The sequence below is a fragment of the Anabrus simplex genome, chromosome 3 (assembly GCF_040414725.1).
Source record: "Anabrus simplex isolate iqAnaSimp1 chromosome 3, ASM4041472v1, whole genome shotgun sequence".
Lineage (NCBI taxonomy): Eukaryota > Metazoa > Arthropoda > Insecta > Orthoptera > Tettigoniidae > Anabrus > Anabrus simplex.
In genome coordinates, this window is record NC_090267.1 from 212,093,851 (window position 1) to 212,111,767 (window position 17,917).

General features: G+C 37.0%; 1 protein-coding gene across 1 annotated transcript in view; it reads right to left on the reverse strand.

Annotated features, from left to right (window-relative positions):
* Positions 1 to 310: 310 nt before the first annotated feature.
* The window catches only part of LOC137498896 (uncharacterized), a 28,402-nt gene continuing 10,795 nt past the window's right edge, over positions 311 to 17,917 (reverse strand). Inside the window, exons 2-3 of the mRNA XM_068226639.1 lie at positions 14,553 to 14,697; positions 311 to 1,940 (exon numbers count right to left, since the gene is read on the reverse strand). Of these exons, the coding sequence (XP_068082740.1) occupies positions 1,485 to 1,940; positions 14,553 to 14,697 (601 nt within the window). The 3' untranslated portion in view covers positions 311 to 1,484. The remainder of the gene's footprint in view (positions 1,941 to 14,552; positions 14,698 to 17,917) is intronic.

Sequence of the window (17,917 nt, forward strand, 5' to 3'; positions counted from 1 at the left end):
CTAAACAATGCAAGTGTAAAGACTTATGACAATATGCAAAAGAATAAGTGAAAATGAAGTAACAAAGCAGCAACTACCAGTATGTTTAATATAATGTGAAAGACATGTTCAAAATACATATTTGAAATTAAGATTAAAATCAATTAGTCCAGTACCTTAACAAAGACAACAATAGTTCATAAAGTAAATATTTAGACAAATACAACACAATATTTAAGTTTCACAATTAATGACAATTTTGATGCTAAGGAGTGAAAAAGCTTCACTTTTGAATAAATCAAAGGCAATTACAAGAAATTAAAGTGGATGAGAAAGAAAGATAGAAAGAAAGAAAGAAAGAAAGAAATAAGAGTGGCTTACCAACAAAAGGGCAAAGATTAAACTGATATACAATGAAATATATTGACACATTATTATTTGGAGAAAGTTGTAACTAATAAAACTCCGATCTACAATATATCATCATATCAGACCAGTTGCCAAGACTTAATATTTGTGATGTCATTGTAATTTACTACTTAGCCCGCCTGGTGGCCATGGTCGTTAAGGCATTGAAGTCTATACGGTCTGACACCGTGGTTAGCCACTTCATGTCCCATTGGTCGAAAAAATTTCACCGTCAGAATGTTGGCCGGTGGGGTAGGAGAGGTAGGGATATACAATTTATAATCACTAGATTACGTGCCAAAAGCCTGGATTAAATTCCAAACCTCTCTGCAGTGCTCATATGGAGTGTGGGCATATGACACTGTTGATGATGATTTGTCCATCGGATGGAGACGTTAAGCCTTAAACAGACCCCTTGGTGCTATTTGACAGGAGTAGGCTACATGCCAGGACCAGGTTTCACCATCTCCCTTTCTACTATCATATATCACGTCATTCATTTAATCTCATTAAATCCTCTAATGCAGTTAACGTCAGGAAGGGCATCCGGTCATAAAAACCCGCCACAACAGATTCATCTCACCTCATGCCCGACCCCGTAGAGAAACTGGAAGAGGGTTGGGCAAACAAACAAACATTGTAATTTACTACCTACACAAGTCTTTCAAATTCCTAATCTGGCTATTGTAGAAAAGCTTATATCATTTTAAAATGTCTAAGAGAGATCATCTGAAACAATGAATTCAACATACATGCAACATTCAGAGAACCTGACAACTATATAATATAAAACAAATTGTGATTTTCTTGTCAGTAGAAATTACTGCTAGTATATTACTACCTGTTATCTTTCAACTAATTTAAACTGCACTGTAGAGTCTGCATCTGTTAGGACATTTCAACAAGCACATTCTCTGTTGCTCATCAAAGAGCCAATACCTGTAGTTCTTGCCCGTTTCTTCCATCACTTTTCTCTTAACTTATCAGTTTCATTTCACACATCAGAAACAACTAAAAGAACTGAAGTAAAGAAGCATTTTCTTCTACCAATTCCTATTTACTGATATTAAAAGTTTTTAAGTTTACATCACAATTCACTAATTCCTTTGGTCTAAGACTGTAGACTGGTAACTGCAACACACTATATTTTTTTGTTTTAAAAGATGCTCAAATTCTCTTACAGCCATCTCAATTTCTGTTGTTCTCGTTTTCTCTAATTCTAGTAAGGTTTTCTTGAACTTCCTGAAAATCTGCAGTTCAGTTCCCTTTGCCTCAGATTGTAAGCAACTCTTCAGTTCTGTTAGGGTTGCGACAATTTCATTTATGTTTCTCTTCTTTGAATCTAACAACTTTATCTTCAGATCCATTATGGCTATCCTGAGTTCTTTAATATTTTTATCAGGTGCCAAAAGTTTTGCATTCTGCAGCTGTAGCCGTTCAATGTCTTTCTCTCTTTGCTCAACAGATCTCTCACGCCCCAAAATTGTCTCTTCTCGTAATGCAACTCCATGCACTATTATATCATAGCATTCCCCACACTCCTTGCACTGACTCTGCAAAAAAGAAATTCATTTTAGTTCTTAGTTCATGAAACTTGCCTAGTGCTATGTATAATAGAGAGAGAGATTGAGACTGATTTTGTACAAGGAAAAGAGGTTAGAAAAATGTTAATTCTTAGGTTGTGACCCATTTCAGCAGTAGATTAATTTTTATAAACTTTGTAAATCATAAAAATATACTTTTATCCAACTCATTTAGTACTGTGAAAGAATTAGGATTAAGATTATGTTTTACAGGTATAACCAAAATTTGTTTAAACAATGAATTAATGTAAAAGGTATATGAATTTACTTATCTGGGTTATAGATTATTTTACAGAAAGAAATTTGACTTACAACATAAAAATCACAAAATATACCAAAACTTTGGGAATTATAAATCAGGTTATGAAGTCATCGTTAGTTCAAATAAAGAACCACAAACTTGTATATAAAACCTTAGCAGGACCACTTCTATGCTACGGAAGTGAAGCGTGCACAAAAAGAAAAACTGATGCTAATAGAATTACCGGTAACGAGATGAAATACATGAGAAGAACAGCAGGACAGACTCGATGAGATCATAAAAGAAATGAAATAGTACTGAGGGACCTCAAAATTGAATCAGCATTGCAATATGTACATGGTTATCAAGACAGGTGGAAAAATCATGTTCCAAAAATGCAAATGGATATTCCAACATGCAAAACTACAGCAAGAGACAAATGGCAAAACAAAAAACAAAAAACAAAAACAAAATAAAACAAAACAAAACAAAACAAAATAAAATAAAATAAATAAAATAAAAATTGATTGAGTTTATCTTTACGACCAGTATGTTGTTTATGTTAATATGAACTTATCTGGTAGTCACCTAGCAACACGGATAGCTTCACCTGGATACAACCGAGTATATATTTAAGTACATTTGGTCATTTTCAACATTTTTTAAACACTGTAACTTCTGTCCTAATTGTACTAAGTCTACTAAAATGGTACAGTACTATTATGTTGGATATAAGGTTCCCCTTTCAATGACATATATATCATGGGCCAGAATTTACATTCAGAAGACTATATGAAGCATTTTCCACTTTGCTTAACTGTGTCCATAAAGGTCAAAGGACAACCGTTATGGTACTAATATCTCAGGCTCAGAGAGAGATTTCTAATGGTACCCCATGTGAGGGGGCAGTTGATACATGGATGGGCAAATCTTTGATTTTTTCAAACATTTTGTTGCAAATTTTCAATATTCCCACTTATTCATGAATTTTATTCCCTGTAATGAGACATATTTTGTTAGACATGCTCTCTCTCTCTCTCTCTCTCTACTTGAATTGATTTGAATTGATTTGATACTTGTATGGCCTTTCCCATACTTATATTAACCCACCGTGATCCTTTTCTCCTTTTGTGCTTGTCCTGTGTTCCTACATTGTTTTATTTTTTTATGATTTTTCATTTTTCCAGAAGGAACAGTAAAGATTGGCAAAAGTCTAAATAACATCAGATTGCTTTCAAAACATGCAAAATGGAGTGCTACATCTGCCATATAGAACATTTCCATGGAAATTCAAAGCTTGACATATATATGGGTTTTGCGAAGTAGCCACTGCATCAAAACGTATATACTGTATGGGCTTCACAGACAAGGCATGGCATTCAGAAACATCTAATAGCATGCACTGACTGACTGATTCATCATCGCCGAGCCAAAACTAATGAACATAAAGAAATTAAATTTTGAGGATATATTTATATTACAATGTAGGTGCTCACTAAGGGAGGATTTTTGGACATTCCATCGCTACGGGGGTAAAAAGGGGAATGAATTCGTAAAATGAGTGTATCTATATCTCAAAAATTTAACAGTTTAAAGACGTGAAAATTGGTATTTGGAATCTTCTTTAAAAATAAGGAAAAACATTTTTTGTTTTGGGAAAAACCTCTTAAGGGATGTGAAAAAAAGGTGAAAAATGGGTTGAGTGCCTATTATGAGGATACTTGGATCTCAAAAACTGAAGATGTTACAGTCTTGAAAATTGGTATTTGAAATCCTCTTTAAAAATAAAAAATAAACATATTTTTGTCTTTTTGGAAAATATTCTTAAGAGGGGCTAAACAGGAGTCACAAATGGGTTGAATTTTCAAAATGAGTATATCTATGATATATCTAAAAAAACGTAACATGTTACAGACGTGAAAATTAGTACTTGGAATATCCTGTAAAAGTAATGGAACACGCAAAATTAGTTTTCTAAAAATCCACTTAAGGGGAAGTGTTGAAGAGGGTGAATGTTTAAAATGAGCAATCTGTTGAATATCTCACAAACTTAACATATTGAAGTGAAAATTTGTATTTTTAATCTCCGATTTCTGACAAAAGATTAGCGTTACAAAAATGTTGCAAAGTTTGGGCTGGGAAGACTTGGGAGAAAGGAGACGAGCTGTTCAACTAAGTGGTATGTAAATGGAAATTCTAAGTTCCCATGGAGGGAATTAGATTCTTTTCCACCAATAGAGCATATCAAAAATCAGATGGATGGCTTTTCCGGCGTTTGCTCTATTAACCAGCGTTTCGTCTTAGGTCTGACACTAGACTCTTCAGAGTGGGATGTGTCAGACCCTACCCACTGACGCTGGGATGTATGCAGGTGAACTTATCAGAAGCTTATTTATGAAGCACAGTCTGATAACTGCATACGGGAGATAAAACTCCACAATGGACTGTGCTTCATAAATAAGCTTCTGATAAGTTCACCTGCATACATCCCAGCGTCAGTGGGTAGGGTCTGACACATCCCACTCTGAAGAGTCTAGTGTCAGACCTAAGACGAAACGCTGGTTAATAGAGCAAACGCCGGAAAAGCCATCCATCTAATTTTTGATCTGATTTTTGATATGCTCTATTGGTGGAAAAGAATCTAATTCCCTCCATGGGAACTTAGAATTTCCATTTGGAATTGCTAGGCGGGCATTAATTCCATTGTGGAGTTTTATCTCCCGTATGCAGTTATCAGACTGTGCTTCATAAATAAGCTTCTGATAAGTTCACCTGCATACATCCCAGCGTCAGTGGGTAGGGTCTGACACATCCCACTCTGAAGAGTCTAGTGTCAGACCTAAGACGAAACGCTGGTTAATAGAGCAAACGCCGGGAAAGCCATCCATCTAATTTTTGATCTGATAAGTGGTATGTTCCGAGCTGTCAGTGGAGAGATGGCGTGGGAGGACATCAGTAGACAAATAAGTTTGGATGGTGTCTTTAAAAGTAGGAAAGATCACAATATGAAGATAAAGTTGGAATTCAAGAGGAAAAATTGGGGCAAATATTCGTTTATAGGAAGGGGAGTTAGGGATTGGAATAACTTACCAAGGAAGATGTTCAATAAATTTCCAATTTCTTTGCAATCATTCAAGAAAAGGCTAGGAAAACAACAGATAGGGAATCTGCCACCTGGGCGACTGCCCTAAATGCAGATCAGTAGTAGTGATCTATACGTCATGGTGGGCAGGAGATAAGTCTTAAACCTGGTCTGTTTAGCCCTCTGAGAAACTCCCTTGTCCCATACTATGTTCCGTACTTGATGAAAGAATTTGGAACCTTTTTGCACCCTCTTAAACATTTCTTCTTAGCACTTCCGTCATTCGATATTGTACTCCCCAGATATTGAAAGGTTTTCACACATTCAATCTTCTCTCCCTCTAGGGTGAGGGTACAAGGTGTACTTGTCCTACTAACTTCCATTACCGCTATTTTGCTCTTGCTCACAATTAACTTATATTATTTAAACATTTTGTTCCAAGGATCCAGTCTCCTCTGAACATCTCTCTCAGTTTCTCCCCAAATGGCAACATCAGACAAAACAAATGCATTAAGATCTTCCTTGTCTATTTCTTTGAGTTCCTTTATAATAGTATCCATGAGTGAAATGAAGAGCAATGGGGAAAGATAACTCCCTTCTTGGACAGCTCTTCTTCTTCCTTTAAAGATAAAGTAACTCGTTTTTTTGTTTGTTTTTGGAAAAACATCTGGGGGGGGGGGGGTAAAATGACAAAGGGAGAATTATTTTTATTAGGATGCTGGTATCTCCAAAACTGAAGATATTACAGATGTGAAAATTGGTATTTAGAATCTCCTTTAAAAATAAAGAAATGCTTATTCTTTTGTTTTTGGAAAATTCACTTAAAGGGGTGGGGTGGGTGAAAAGATCTGAAGAAAGTGTTGAATTATTTTTATGAGGATACTTATATGTCAAATACTGAAGATGTTACAGACTTGAAAATTGGAATTTGAATCTCCTGTAAAAGTCAAGGAACACACAATTTGTTTTTGAAAATCAACGTAGGGGGAAGTGTTAAAGGGGGTGAATTTTTAAAACGAGTATATTTATAGTACCTATATCTAAAGAACTTACCACATATTACAGACATAAAAATTGGTATTTTTAATCTCTTAAAAATAAAGTAACACTTTTTTTTCTTTTTGGAAAAACACTTGGGGGAATGACTGAAAATGGGTTGAATTATTTTTATTATGATGATGGTATCTCCAAAACTGATTACAGACATGAAAATTTTTTATTTGGAATCTCCTTTAAAAACAAAGACATGTATTTTGTGGTGGGGGATGAGGGGTGGAATCAACTTAAGAGGGTGTAAAATGATTTGAACTATTTTTATGAGGATACAAATAAGAAGTGGACTTAAAACAATACTCTCCCAATGGGAGTTTTGTCTGGGGGTGAGAAATGATTACAAGAATATGCATTTATATGAAACCATTTTAATTATGAAGTTGAAATTTCAAATGATATCCTAATCGTTGAATAACAGAAGGTTTGAAACAAATGTAACCACTCTGAGTGTTAAATGGGGGTTAAGATACAAAAACAAATATATTAATTCCTTACTCCGAAATGGCCTACCGTATAAGGACAAAATACCAATTCCAAATCCTGGGTGTGAAATAGGAAATATTTTTTAACATTCCAACCCTAAAGCGAGGTTAGCTCCGTAAACAAAATTATTCTTCCCTCCAAAACTGTTTGACGTACAAAGTTGTAATTTTACGAGAAGGGTGTTCTTTTATGTCCTAGGTGTAAAATATCGTATACTTCAAAATATTTCTCCTCTAAGGGGTTTAGATGGTGGTTGACCCTCAAAAACACAATATCCATTCTGCCAAAACCCCTTCAGGTACTAATGTATTTTTTTTTACGAATGTTGGTCTTCTATACTCTAATTGTTAATAAATGTTTAAAAACATTCACCTCTTAAAAAGTATTCATTCCTCCATTACTAGAGCCTCCGTGGCTCAGACGGCAGCGCGTCGGCCTCTCACCGCTGGATACCGTGGTTCAAATCCCAGTCACTCCATGTGAGATTTGTGCTGGACAAAGCGGAGGTGGGACAGGTTTTTCTCCGGGTACTCCGGTTTTCCCTGTCACCTTTCATTCCAGCAACACTCTCCATTCTCATTTCATTGCATCTATCATTCATTAATAAATCACTTTGGGAGTGGCGACCCCATCGTACCAACAGCCTATATCTGCTTCATTCATTACATCCCTGACCCCGTCAAATGACTGGAAAACAGGTTGTAGGTTTTCATTTTCCTCCATTACTATTCACCTACAAAATCAAAATTTAACAGGTTGGTCACTTTTACGTCCCAGATTTTAAATGAGATATGGTTTAAAACATTCAAATTCTTCCATATGGGGTTCAAATGAATGTTAGATCAGAAAATAAATAATTCCCCCGAAAATGTTTGACATGCGAACTTAGGGCTTATTTTACAGGCTTAGCTGACAGTGGACTCTCCAAAATGTAAAACTTTGAATAATAATTTTCAGTTTAATGCACTTTGCCTATTCTTTATGTTACCGTAGCTGATATACTGGGAGTGGGTTTCCCATTGTTTATGATTTGTATCTTTTTTTTTTTTTGCTAGGGGCTTTACGTCGCTCCGACACAGATAGGTCTTATGGCGACGATGGGATAGGAAAGGCCTAGGAGTTGGAAGGAAGCGGCCGTGGCCTTAATTAAGGTACAGCCCCAGCATTTGCCTGGTGTGAAAATGGGAAACCACGGAAAACCATCTTCAGGGCTGCCGATAGTGGGATTCGAACCTACTATCTCCCGGATGCAAGCTCACAGCCGCGCGCCTCAACGCGCACGGCCAACTCGCCCGGTGATTTGTATCTTAGTAGCAATAGTTCGGCTATAGAATGAATGTTTTATCAAGTCCTCAATAACACAGCAGCATCATTTGTCCTCCATCATAACTGAATCTCACTTTAGCAACAACAAAGTCTTTGCAGGCAGAAGACATGCTCTTAACGATTACCATTGAACACTGTTCTCTCCTCTGTCTCAATATGTGGATGGCCACACATTGATCTAAGCTGGGAAGCAGAAACGAGTTCTTTGGTAGCTTAAAAAATAAATTATAAAGACGTTTGCATATGCTCCTCTTTGCCTTCCTAGCTTCCAGTCTTTGACAAAATCATCAAAAGTTAAATGTTTATAACCTATTCTTCTACATAATGTTATAAGTGAATTGGCTTATCCATTAAAAAGTAGTGATAGAATCACAAGCAATGTGATGAATTTTAGCATTTGGTACAAAATCTGTGACTCAATGCCAAGAATTTCCAGTTGAATGAAACTTCCAATTTTAAAATTTGTAATCCACAGTTTTTTAATTTTCCTACATGTCTGTCTGTATGCACATCACAAGAAAATGGATGAAGAGAATCTAACAAAAATCTCATGCAATTTTGCCATATCAGCTATGATAAGAGAGATATTCGTAATTTAGACTATTGCTGTTTACTCCATGTCAAATGCAAGCATCGCTAATGTACAAATACTGTTCAGTCATGTTAACTGGCGATGCTGGTACTTATGTCATGATTATCTTAAGGTGAAAAATGCATCCTCATCAGTGCATATCAGTAAGAAAAATGGTAAAGATGACTATCTAAATGAGGAAAGTTTGTGAAAGAATGTAATGAAAGGAGGAAGGAGGACTCCTTTTACACTGGATGCCCTGATGTCACAGTCAAAAGAAAACTAGATGTGAAGATCTACAATATAAGAACACTATACTTTGCTTTCTTTTATACTGGAAGGAAGAGATCAAATCAAGATCAGCAAGAACACAAAACAATAAAAAACTGGAAAGGACCACAGAGAGCAAGGAAGTGAGTACCCCGGCAAGCCACTAAAAGGGAGAAGCATCCCTGCTTATTGCTTCAGAATCTGGGGAACAACACTAGCGATGGACAAAAAATACAATCGTGCACATGCTAAGAAATTATCCTGACAACAATGGATACTTCAGCTAGTTAATTCTATATGCCAACAGAGTCAGTTTCACAGAGCTCATAATTATTATCACATGGATTTAAGGCAATATGTTCATAGGTACAATAGGTTGTATACAGGTGGTTGACAACTGACAAATTACACATATTGATCAACAATGTTTCACCTACTGTTTACGAATTATCAATGAAGCCAAAACTTATGATGCTATTAGCATCTTGGTTAGTACCATATTTTTTCCAAGCCCATGCACGAGATATTTGCCCACCACAAATTGGCAAGTAGAAAGCAGCTGTCTGGCAAAACTGTATCAATATATATGCAGTCTTTAAAGCTTCTTGTGACGCTTTTATTGCTGGCCTTCTCGACTCAAGCATTCATCAGAGGTTATTGTAGAATCCTAATCTTACTCCTGAGGAGACTTTGATAAAAGCAAAGGCTTTAGAGTCAGCACTGGAACAATCTATTCATTACCAAGGACCTGCTTTAGTCAATAATGTCTAAGAGCATCGTTTCTGTAGTTCATCTCACCCAGTCGGCGATAGACGTGAATGTATCTCAGCAGGTAGTGAAATTTTGGGTGAGGTTGTTGCTGCAAAAACAAAGAAATGCTACTGCTGTGGACTTAAGTATCACAACAGGAACTCTTGTCCAGCAAGGGAGGCCACTTGCCGTACCTGCACAAAAATCTGCCACTATGCAAAGGTGTGTAACAGTTCAAAATCTTCAAGCCCCAACAAATCCTGCCATTGTCATACCACACTTTTAGCTTCTATTTCTCCAATGGAGTGTTTATCTAAATAATAATACCCATCTGTTTGAATGGAACGAAGACCAACGCTCTTGTTGTTATGGGCAGTTCAACAAGCTTAATTTCCGAGAAGCTGGTCCAAAAGCTCAAAGGACCTATTTCTGCTAGTGGTCTCACTGTCACTATGGCTTCAACATCGCTTAGCTCTTTAGTGAAAGGAGCCTGCTCTGTAGAGATAAAAATTGAAGACCGTATTTACAAAGATGCTGAACTTAACATTTTGACAGACCTTTGCTCTGACGTCATTTTAGGACATGACATCCTTGGCCGCCATTCATCTGTAGAGATTAAGTTTGGGGGTCACAGAGAACCTGCAAGTATCTGTGGATTAACAGTCCTGAAGGTCGAACCTGTTCATCTTTTCCAAAATATACCTCCAGGTTGTAAACCAATCACCATGAAGTCCAGATGCCACACAACAAATGATACCAAATTCATTGAACAAGAAGTTCAGCGACTTTTGAATGAGGATGTTGTAGAAGAAAGCTTTTCTCCATGGAATGCTCAGGTTCTTGTCACCCAATCAGATAGCCACAAGCTCTGTATGGTAGCTGACTATTCATGAACAATAAATCAGTATACCGAGCTAGATGCTTACCCACTCCCATATATCGAGGATATAGTCAACAAAGTAGCAAATTATGAAGTGTTCAGTTCAGTTGATTTGAAAAACGCCTATCATCAGATACCCAACTTTGGCAGTATAATCTGATTCCATTTGGACCCACAAATGGAGTACCTTGTTTCCACAGAACAATAAATATGATCATCAAAAATGAAAGACTTACTGGGGTTACTGCTTACCTAGATGATAGCATTGTGGGTGGCAAGAACAAGGAAGAACACGACTTCAATTTGAACCTGAAAGCCATGGAAAAGTATGAATTCACGATAAACGAGAAGAAGAGTGTTTATTTGGTCAAAACAACGAAGCTACTGGGTTATATCATCTCCAATCATGAAATTCACCCAGATCCTGATCGATTGACACTTTCACAATAGCTCCCATTACCAACTGACACTGCTCCTCTTCGAAGAGCGATGGGCATGTTTGCTCATTTTGCCAACTTCACCAAGATTCTCCCAGAAAATACATAACCTTTAAAGTGGTAGTTTTCCACTAAATGACAAAGCTATTGAAGCATTTAAAGTGCTGAAAGGTGATGTGAAAAATGCACTGGTTTCAGCTATAGATGATAAAGTTATGTTCACTGTAGAGACCGATGCTTCAGAACACACCATTGGAACAAGACTAACACAAAACGGACACCCCAATGTTTCTTCTCCTGCACACTGAACTGATCTGAACAAAGACATTCATCCATGGAGAAAGAAGCACAAGATATCATTGAATCTGTGAAGACATTTTCGACCCATCACTGACCAGAAGTCAGTAGCCTTTATGTTTGATACTAAACATCTTGATAAGGTGAAGAATGAGAAGATACTGTGCTGGAGGCTGGAACTCTCATGCTTTGATTTTGAAATAGTTTACAGACCAGGACAACATAATGAACTGCAGATGCTTTCTCTAGAGTTAGTTTGGCTGTTCAGTATTGCAGACCTAAACTGAAGATCCTCCATGAAGCTTTATGTCACCCTGGTATAACATGGCTTAATCACTTTATTAAGTCGAAGAACTTGCCTTAATCACTGGAAGATGTAAAGAAGGTCATATCTTATTTTCTAGCCTATTTCAATCCACTGCTGGATATAGGCCTCTTCCATATGTTTCCATCACCTTCGGTCTTGAGCCACTTGGAATCAGTGTGTTCCAGCCAACAGCTTTATGTCATTGAGCCATCTCTTCTGGGGTCTTCCAATGCCTCTTGTGTTCCCATGATCTCCAGTGAACAATACTAGAGGTCCACCTGTTGTAGTCTTGTCAAGCTGCGTGTCCTTCCCATTGCCATTTTAGTCTTGCTACTCTCTCTAGGATGTCTGTTACACTCGTTCTTCTCCTGGTGTCCTCTGAACGGATCGTTTCCGTAAGGCTGATCTCTAGCATCTGTCGCTCCATGGCTCATTGTGTTTGCTGAAGGTCATATCAGCCTGTAAAATTTGTACTAAATTGAAACTAAGATTCATCAGGCATGAAGGTAATCTTGCCAAAGCTACCCGGTCCTTTGGGCGCATCAACATGACTTCAAGGGACCTCTACCATCCAAATCTACATACCGTTATCTCCTCATGTATGTATGTTAGGTATTCAGCCCGAAGGCTGGTTTGATCCTCTACAGCTCCACCAACAGCTGTCATAGATAGCCTAGGTGTCACTGAAGAGGCATACTAGGGAAGTGAGGAGTGAGGTAGTTTCCTGTTGCTTTCCTCACTGAGCCAGAAGTTGCTATTGCATATCAGTCTGCCAAGCCCACTGAAATGCATGCACCAACTGACCCTATGAGCGATATTTTCACACCATTCATAACAGGGACTGGCTGCATAAGGAATGGCATTACTGGCATCGCTCATACCTCGGTCACTTTCATATTGTCAAAGCCAAGGATGAGACTGAGACAAGTCAATGAAAGTAACAAATTTATTCTAGCCAATACCAGAAGATATAGTGCACCGTAAACACTACATCCTGCCAGCAAAGGCATATTACTTGATAAATATTCCAGATTTCCCTTTGCCTTTCCTTGCCCAGATGTCACCTCGTCCACTGTTATTTCTAAACTTAAGCAACTTTTCTCCATATTTGAATTACCTTCATTAGCTCACTCCGATCGAGGCTCAGCTTCCATGTCCCAAGAATTGAAGACATTCTTCACGACTGTTGGTGTGGCAACAAGCAGGACGACTCTATACAAACCAAGAGGCAATGCCCAAGCAGAAAAATATGTTGGAGTTTTGTGGAAAACTATAGAACTTGCCTTGAAGTCAAGAGGAATAGATATCTTACAGTGGGAAGAAGTTGTACATGATGCCCTATAGAACTTGCCTTGAAGTCAAGAGGAATAGATATCCTACAGTGGGAAGAAGTTGTACATGATGCCCTCCATACCGTCAGATCACTGCTATGTACTACTACTAATGAAATTCCCCATGAGCACATGTTTAAGCACCAGAGAAAATCCAGTTATGGATACTCAGTCCTCTCATGGCTTCTGACTTCAGGTCCAATACTCCTAAAGAAGCATGTCAGGCAATCTAAGTATGGGCCACTTGTGGAAGAAGTTACTCTTCTTGAAGCAAATCCCGAGTAGGCCTATGCTCATATACAACACCAAGATGGAAGGAAAACTGCTGTTTCAACTAGAGATCTGGCACCATGGTTTTCTCCAATAGGCATTTCTGAAGAAAGGGGGTAAGAAGATGCCGGAGGAGTAATAGATGGACAACATTCTCATGGAAGTCCAGAACATTGCCACACCCCTGGCTCATCACCCAGATCTTCACAGTTCCAGCTCCATGCGAGATGGAATCTTCTGAATCAACAAGGTCAGAAGAATAGGGTCCAACTGCCTCTCCCGGTCCTGACCAGCTACCGAGATGGAGCACAAGAACCCGTCGCTGCCCTGCCCACTTTAAGGACTATTATCTAGATGGGGGTGAATGATATACGGTAACTTATTTGTGTGATCTCTGACACTTCTTAATCCAGTTTTAAAGTTGCCTTATTTGTATATTTTCCCTGACACTTTCTAGTCAGATGTTACTGTTTCCACTGAATTTGTTTGTGTACCAGTTGGTCATCTTAAGTTTAATAAAACCTTATAAAAGGTGATATTACATGTTAATTCACTTCAATATTTCCTTATGAACCTCAAAATTGTACACCAACATTAAGAAATTTTAGCCTGGAGCTTTAAATGATCAATAGTCACAGGTGTAGCAACTATTTTAATGATCCAGAAAATACTGTTCAATAACTTAATGCATACTGCAGTATAATCAGGAATTGAGTTCAGAGCAACCAGTAGCCTCAGTATGGGTAAGAATTATACATGCACTAATATGAGACTCTCATAGGTCCAAAGATGTATTAAAGAAGGCGTAACTGTATTATCCAGTGCTCCAAGAATTTCATTATTGGTAGTAGAAACTGCATCTAAATTTGTGGTTATTAAGAAACCTGAAAAGTTTAGAATACAGCAAATGAGTAAGTCCTGAATGATGATTAATAGTCATACTCTTTAAAGCCTTGAAACATCTTTGAACTTTAAAACAATCTTCATTTTTGTACATTTCATTATTTTTTTAATATTTCATGTTTTAAATCACCTACATTTCTCCTCAAATTCTGGTGCTTTCTCTTAGATAGGCTACATGCAACATTGCTGTTACACTCTGGCAGATGTACAATATATTGTCTATTGAGCTCACAAATATTGTGCTGAAGAGAAAGTCATTCTAGGAGCCCATTTAAATAGTTAATCTGATCTTCAAAGTTCAAAAAACCTTTTCTAATCTTTAATAACCCAATAATTACCAGTACAAAAGGCTCCAGTATAATGCATTTAATAAGATTTCACCTTATCAAAAGGTCCGGGATTTAGCTCCACTCCTCCAATAGTTAGCAAGGTCTCCAACACAAGTCCAAAGAAGGCTGGAACATGGCTTGGTAATATATCAAGTAAAGTTCCATTCCAGGGAGTAGAAACCAACCACATCCTGAAGCTGCAACAGTCAAATTTATTCACTGTTCATTTTTGAGGGTGTTGATTTTGAGTTTGTGTGTTACCGACTTACGCTAGCTATCAAGAGCTAGGAGTTCCTGTATAAGAACCTAAGTTTGAAATCACTTGATCCATGAAAGGAGAGATATAAATGAAAATTGCAATTGGTATACAACCAAAAACACTTGACACAATTAGTGGCATATATAGAATTTCATCAAAAGTAGAGGGCTTCATTTCTAAGGCTGGATATTCAAATGCAGTTTATTGTTACCCTATTTATGTTTATTGCTCCTAGTCCTCCTCCTGTCCTAAGACTTTAACAATGCATTTTGGAAGTCGTTATATTTCATTATGATGTGAACTGCTAAAAAATATTTGTTTCATTACAACACAGGTTCCTTTTAAAAGAAGCCTTAATATTTCAAACATGTCACGGTACTAACAGATAAATTATTTTGAATGTAGAGAGCAGGCTGGTCTCAGACATGTCTGTACTATTCTTGACAACCTACTTATTGTTGCCAAGAGTCTGTGCATCATTTGACTATAATTTTGCAGTTAATATAAGCAAGAATATCTATAATCTGCATATGCCTACATACTTATTGAACATTGATAAGAATTCATATTTATAATTTCAGCACTCTAAAACCATACATTCACTTATTTATCGGCATTTAGGACAGTCGCCCATCTCTATCAATTGTTTACCTATTATTTTCTTAAATGATTTCAAAGAACTTGGAAACTTGTCAAACATTTCCCTTGATAAATTACTGTTTCCTGATTCTTCTTCCTATAAATAAATATTTGCCACAATTTGTCCTCTTGAATTCAAACCTTATATTATGATCTTTCCTACCTTTAAAAGCTTAACCGAGCTTATTCGCCTACTGATGTTATTCCATACCATTTCTCCAATGACAGCACAGAACATCCCAATTAGTCAAGTAGCTTATCTCCTTACTCCAAAGTCTTCCAGCCCAAAGTTTGCAACATTTTTGTAACACTACTCTTTTGTTGGAAATCACCCAGAACAAATGTTTCTGCTTTCCTTTACATCGTTTTCAGTTGTATCAAGTAATAGTGGTGGGGGTCCCATACACCAAAACCACACTAACTGGGGACTTGCCAGAGACACACACCCTCTTCTTTACATCCTTACTACAGCCTCTGAATACTCTCATAACCATATGAAGAGATCTATAACCCATACAATCTTGTTAATGTGATTACCCCAATGAAGATCTTCCCTTATATTAACACTTAAGTACTGTACTTACAGTGATCCCCATGAGAAACTTTCACCCCATCAACACAGTAATTAAAAGTGATAAGACTTTTCCTCTTGTTAAAACTTGCATCCAGACTTTTTTCATCCCGTTTACCATCATACAATTGTCTGCTGCCCATCTCACAACAATGTCGAGATCTTTATGCAGTCTTTCACAATTACTCTATACAGTGTAACATCTTATCTGCGATTCCAGTTCTTTACTCGTATCATTTACATACATAAAACATGAGAGGTCCAAAAATACTGTCCTGCAGGACCGCTCATCTTAAGCGTTATGGGATCAGATAATGCTTCACCTACTATAATTTTAGTTGTGTTTTCCAGATATTTAGCCACCCAATCAACCAATCTTTTCAGTGAGCAGCTACGTTTTTGTTTCTTGAAACAATAAAGAAAGAAAATGTAGAAAATTGTCTGACTCAAATTTTTTATCTGAAGTATGTTTCCATGGGTCTCTTAATTTTCCTGGAAAAAGGCCCAGAAAGTGGCCACATAAATGTTGCTAGCCGAGTTCATTTGGGGAATGAGCATCAGTGCGGAACATGGTTGAGTACTTTCAGATTAAATATTATTCTGTATCAGTTTTATTAAAATATTTATATTGTTTTATGGTTTACAATATAACTTTAAATATCTGAATACTATATATTGGACTGTGTTATATAGAAAAAGAACTACTTTAAAGAATACACGGACCTGAAATGGACCGGCTTCAACTAGACAGCACGACCAGCATTGCCAATCCGTACTCAGAGGTAAGTGACTCAACGATCTGTTACTTCACAGTCCCCAAATCTGACAACAGCACAGTTTCCGTGACCCGCGTAATTCAGTGGCCGCGGGTTTAGTTCAATAGCTGTTATTTCCATTATAAGTCTCCTAAGATCTACATTATCAAAAGCCTTGTATAGATCAATAGCAATGCAGTCCATATGACCTCCTGAATGTTGGAATAACCTTTCAAAAAACCCAAACTGCCTTCTATCAATCCAATTAGTAAGTTCACAAACATGTCTAATATAATCCGAAAGAATGCTTTTCCAGAGCTTACATGCAACATGTCAAGATGACCGGCTTGTAATTATCCAGTTTATGTTAATCACCCTTTCCCTTGTATACTACTGTGTAATGTAATTTGTTTTTTTAACATTGCAGGAGATAAGATGAGGGGCTTGAGAAGGAACAAACTTCTGTTACTGTAGTCTACATTCATTTGTTATATCTCCTTCATGCAAACAGTAATCAGATAAGTACTTCAGGTATGGTACCATATCTCAACCCATTGCCTTTAATATATCCCTAGAAATCCTATCAATTCCAACTGTTTTCTAGTTTTCAACTTTTGTTTCTTATTGTAAATGCAATCTTTATTATACTTAAATTTCAATAATTCATTAGGATTAGTCACCTCCTCTACTTTTGTATATTTGCTTTCAGTATATAATATCCAGATGTCCTGTATTTTAGAACATTAACTCCTACATTCGACTAAAAGCATCTGGTTACCCTAAGCATTAGAGGTTGCTGTACATTTTGGGATGAAACGTAAATCAGTGATGCCAGTATTGCAAGAAAGAGATGCAGAAAACAATTTTAATCATTTGTAGTGCTGGTTTGTGTTAGTATTTACTATATTCTTTAGAAAAAATACAGTAATTTATTTATTCTTTAAGTATGTTAAATACAATAAACATTGTCAAAGAAAATAAAATAATTACCGACAAAGGAGTAGTGTTACGAATATGTTGCAAATTTTGGGCTGGGAAGACTTGGCAGTAAGGAGACAAGCTGGTCAACTATGTGGTACGTAATACCATTGTAGTTAGACATTATAAATTTTCCAGCTAACTCATACCATATGTGGTATGTTTCAAGCTGTCAGTGGTGAGTTGGCCTGGAATGTCTTAAGTAGAAGAATAAG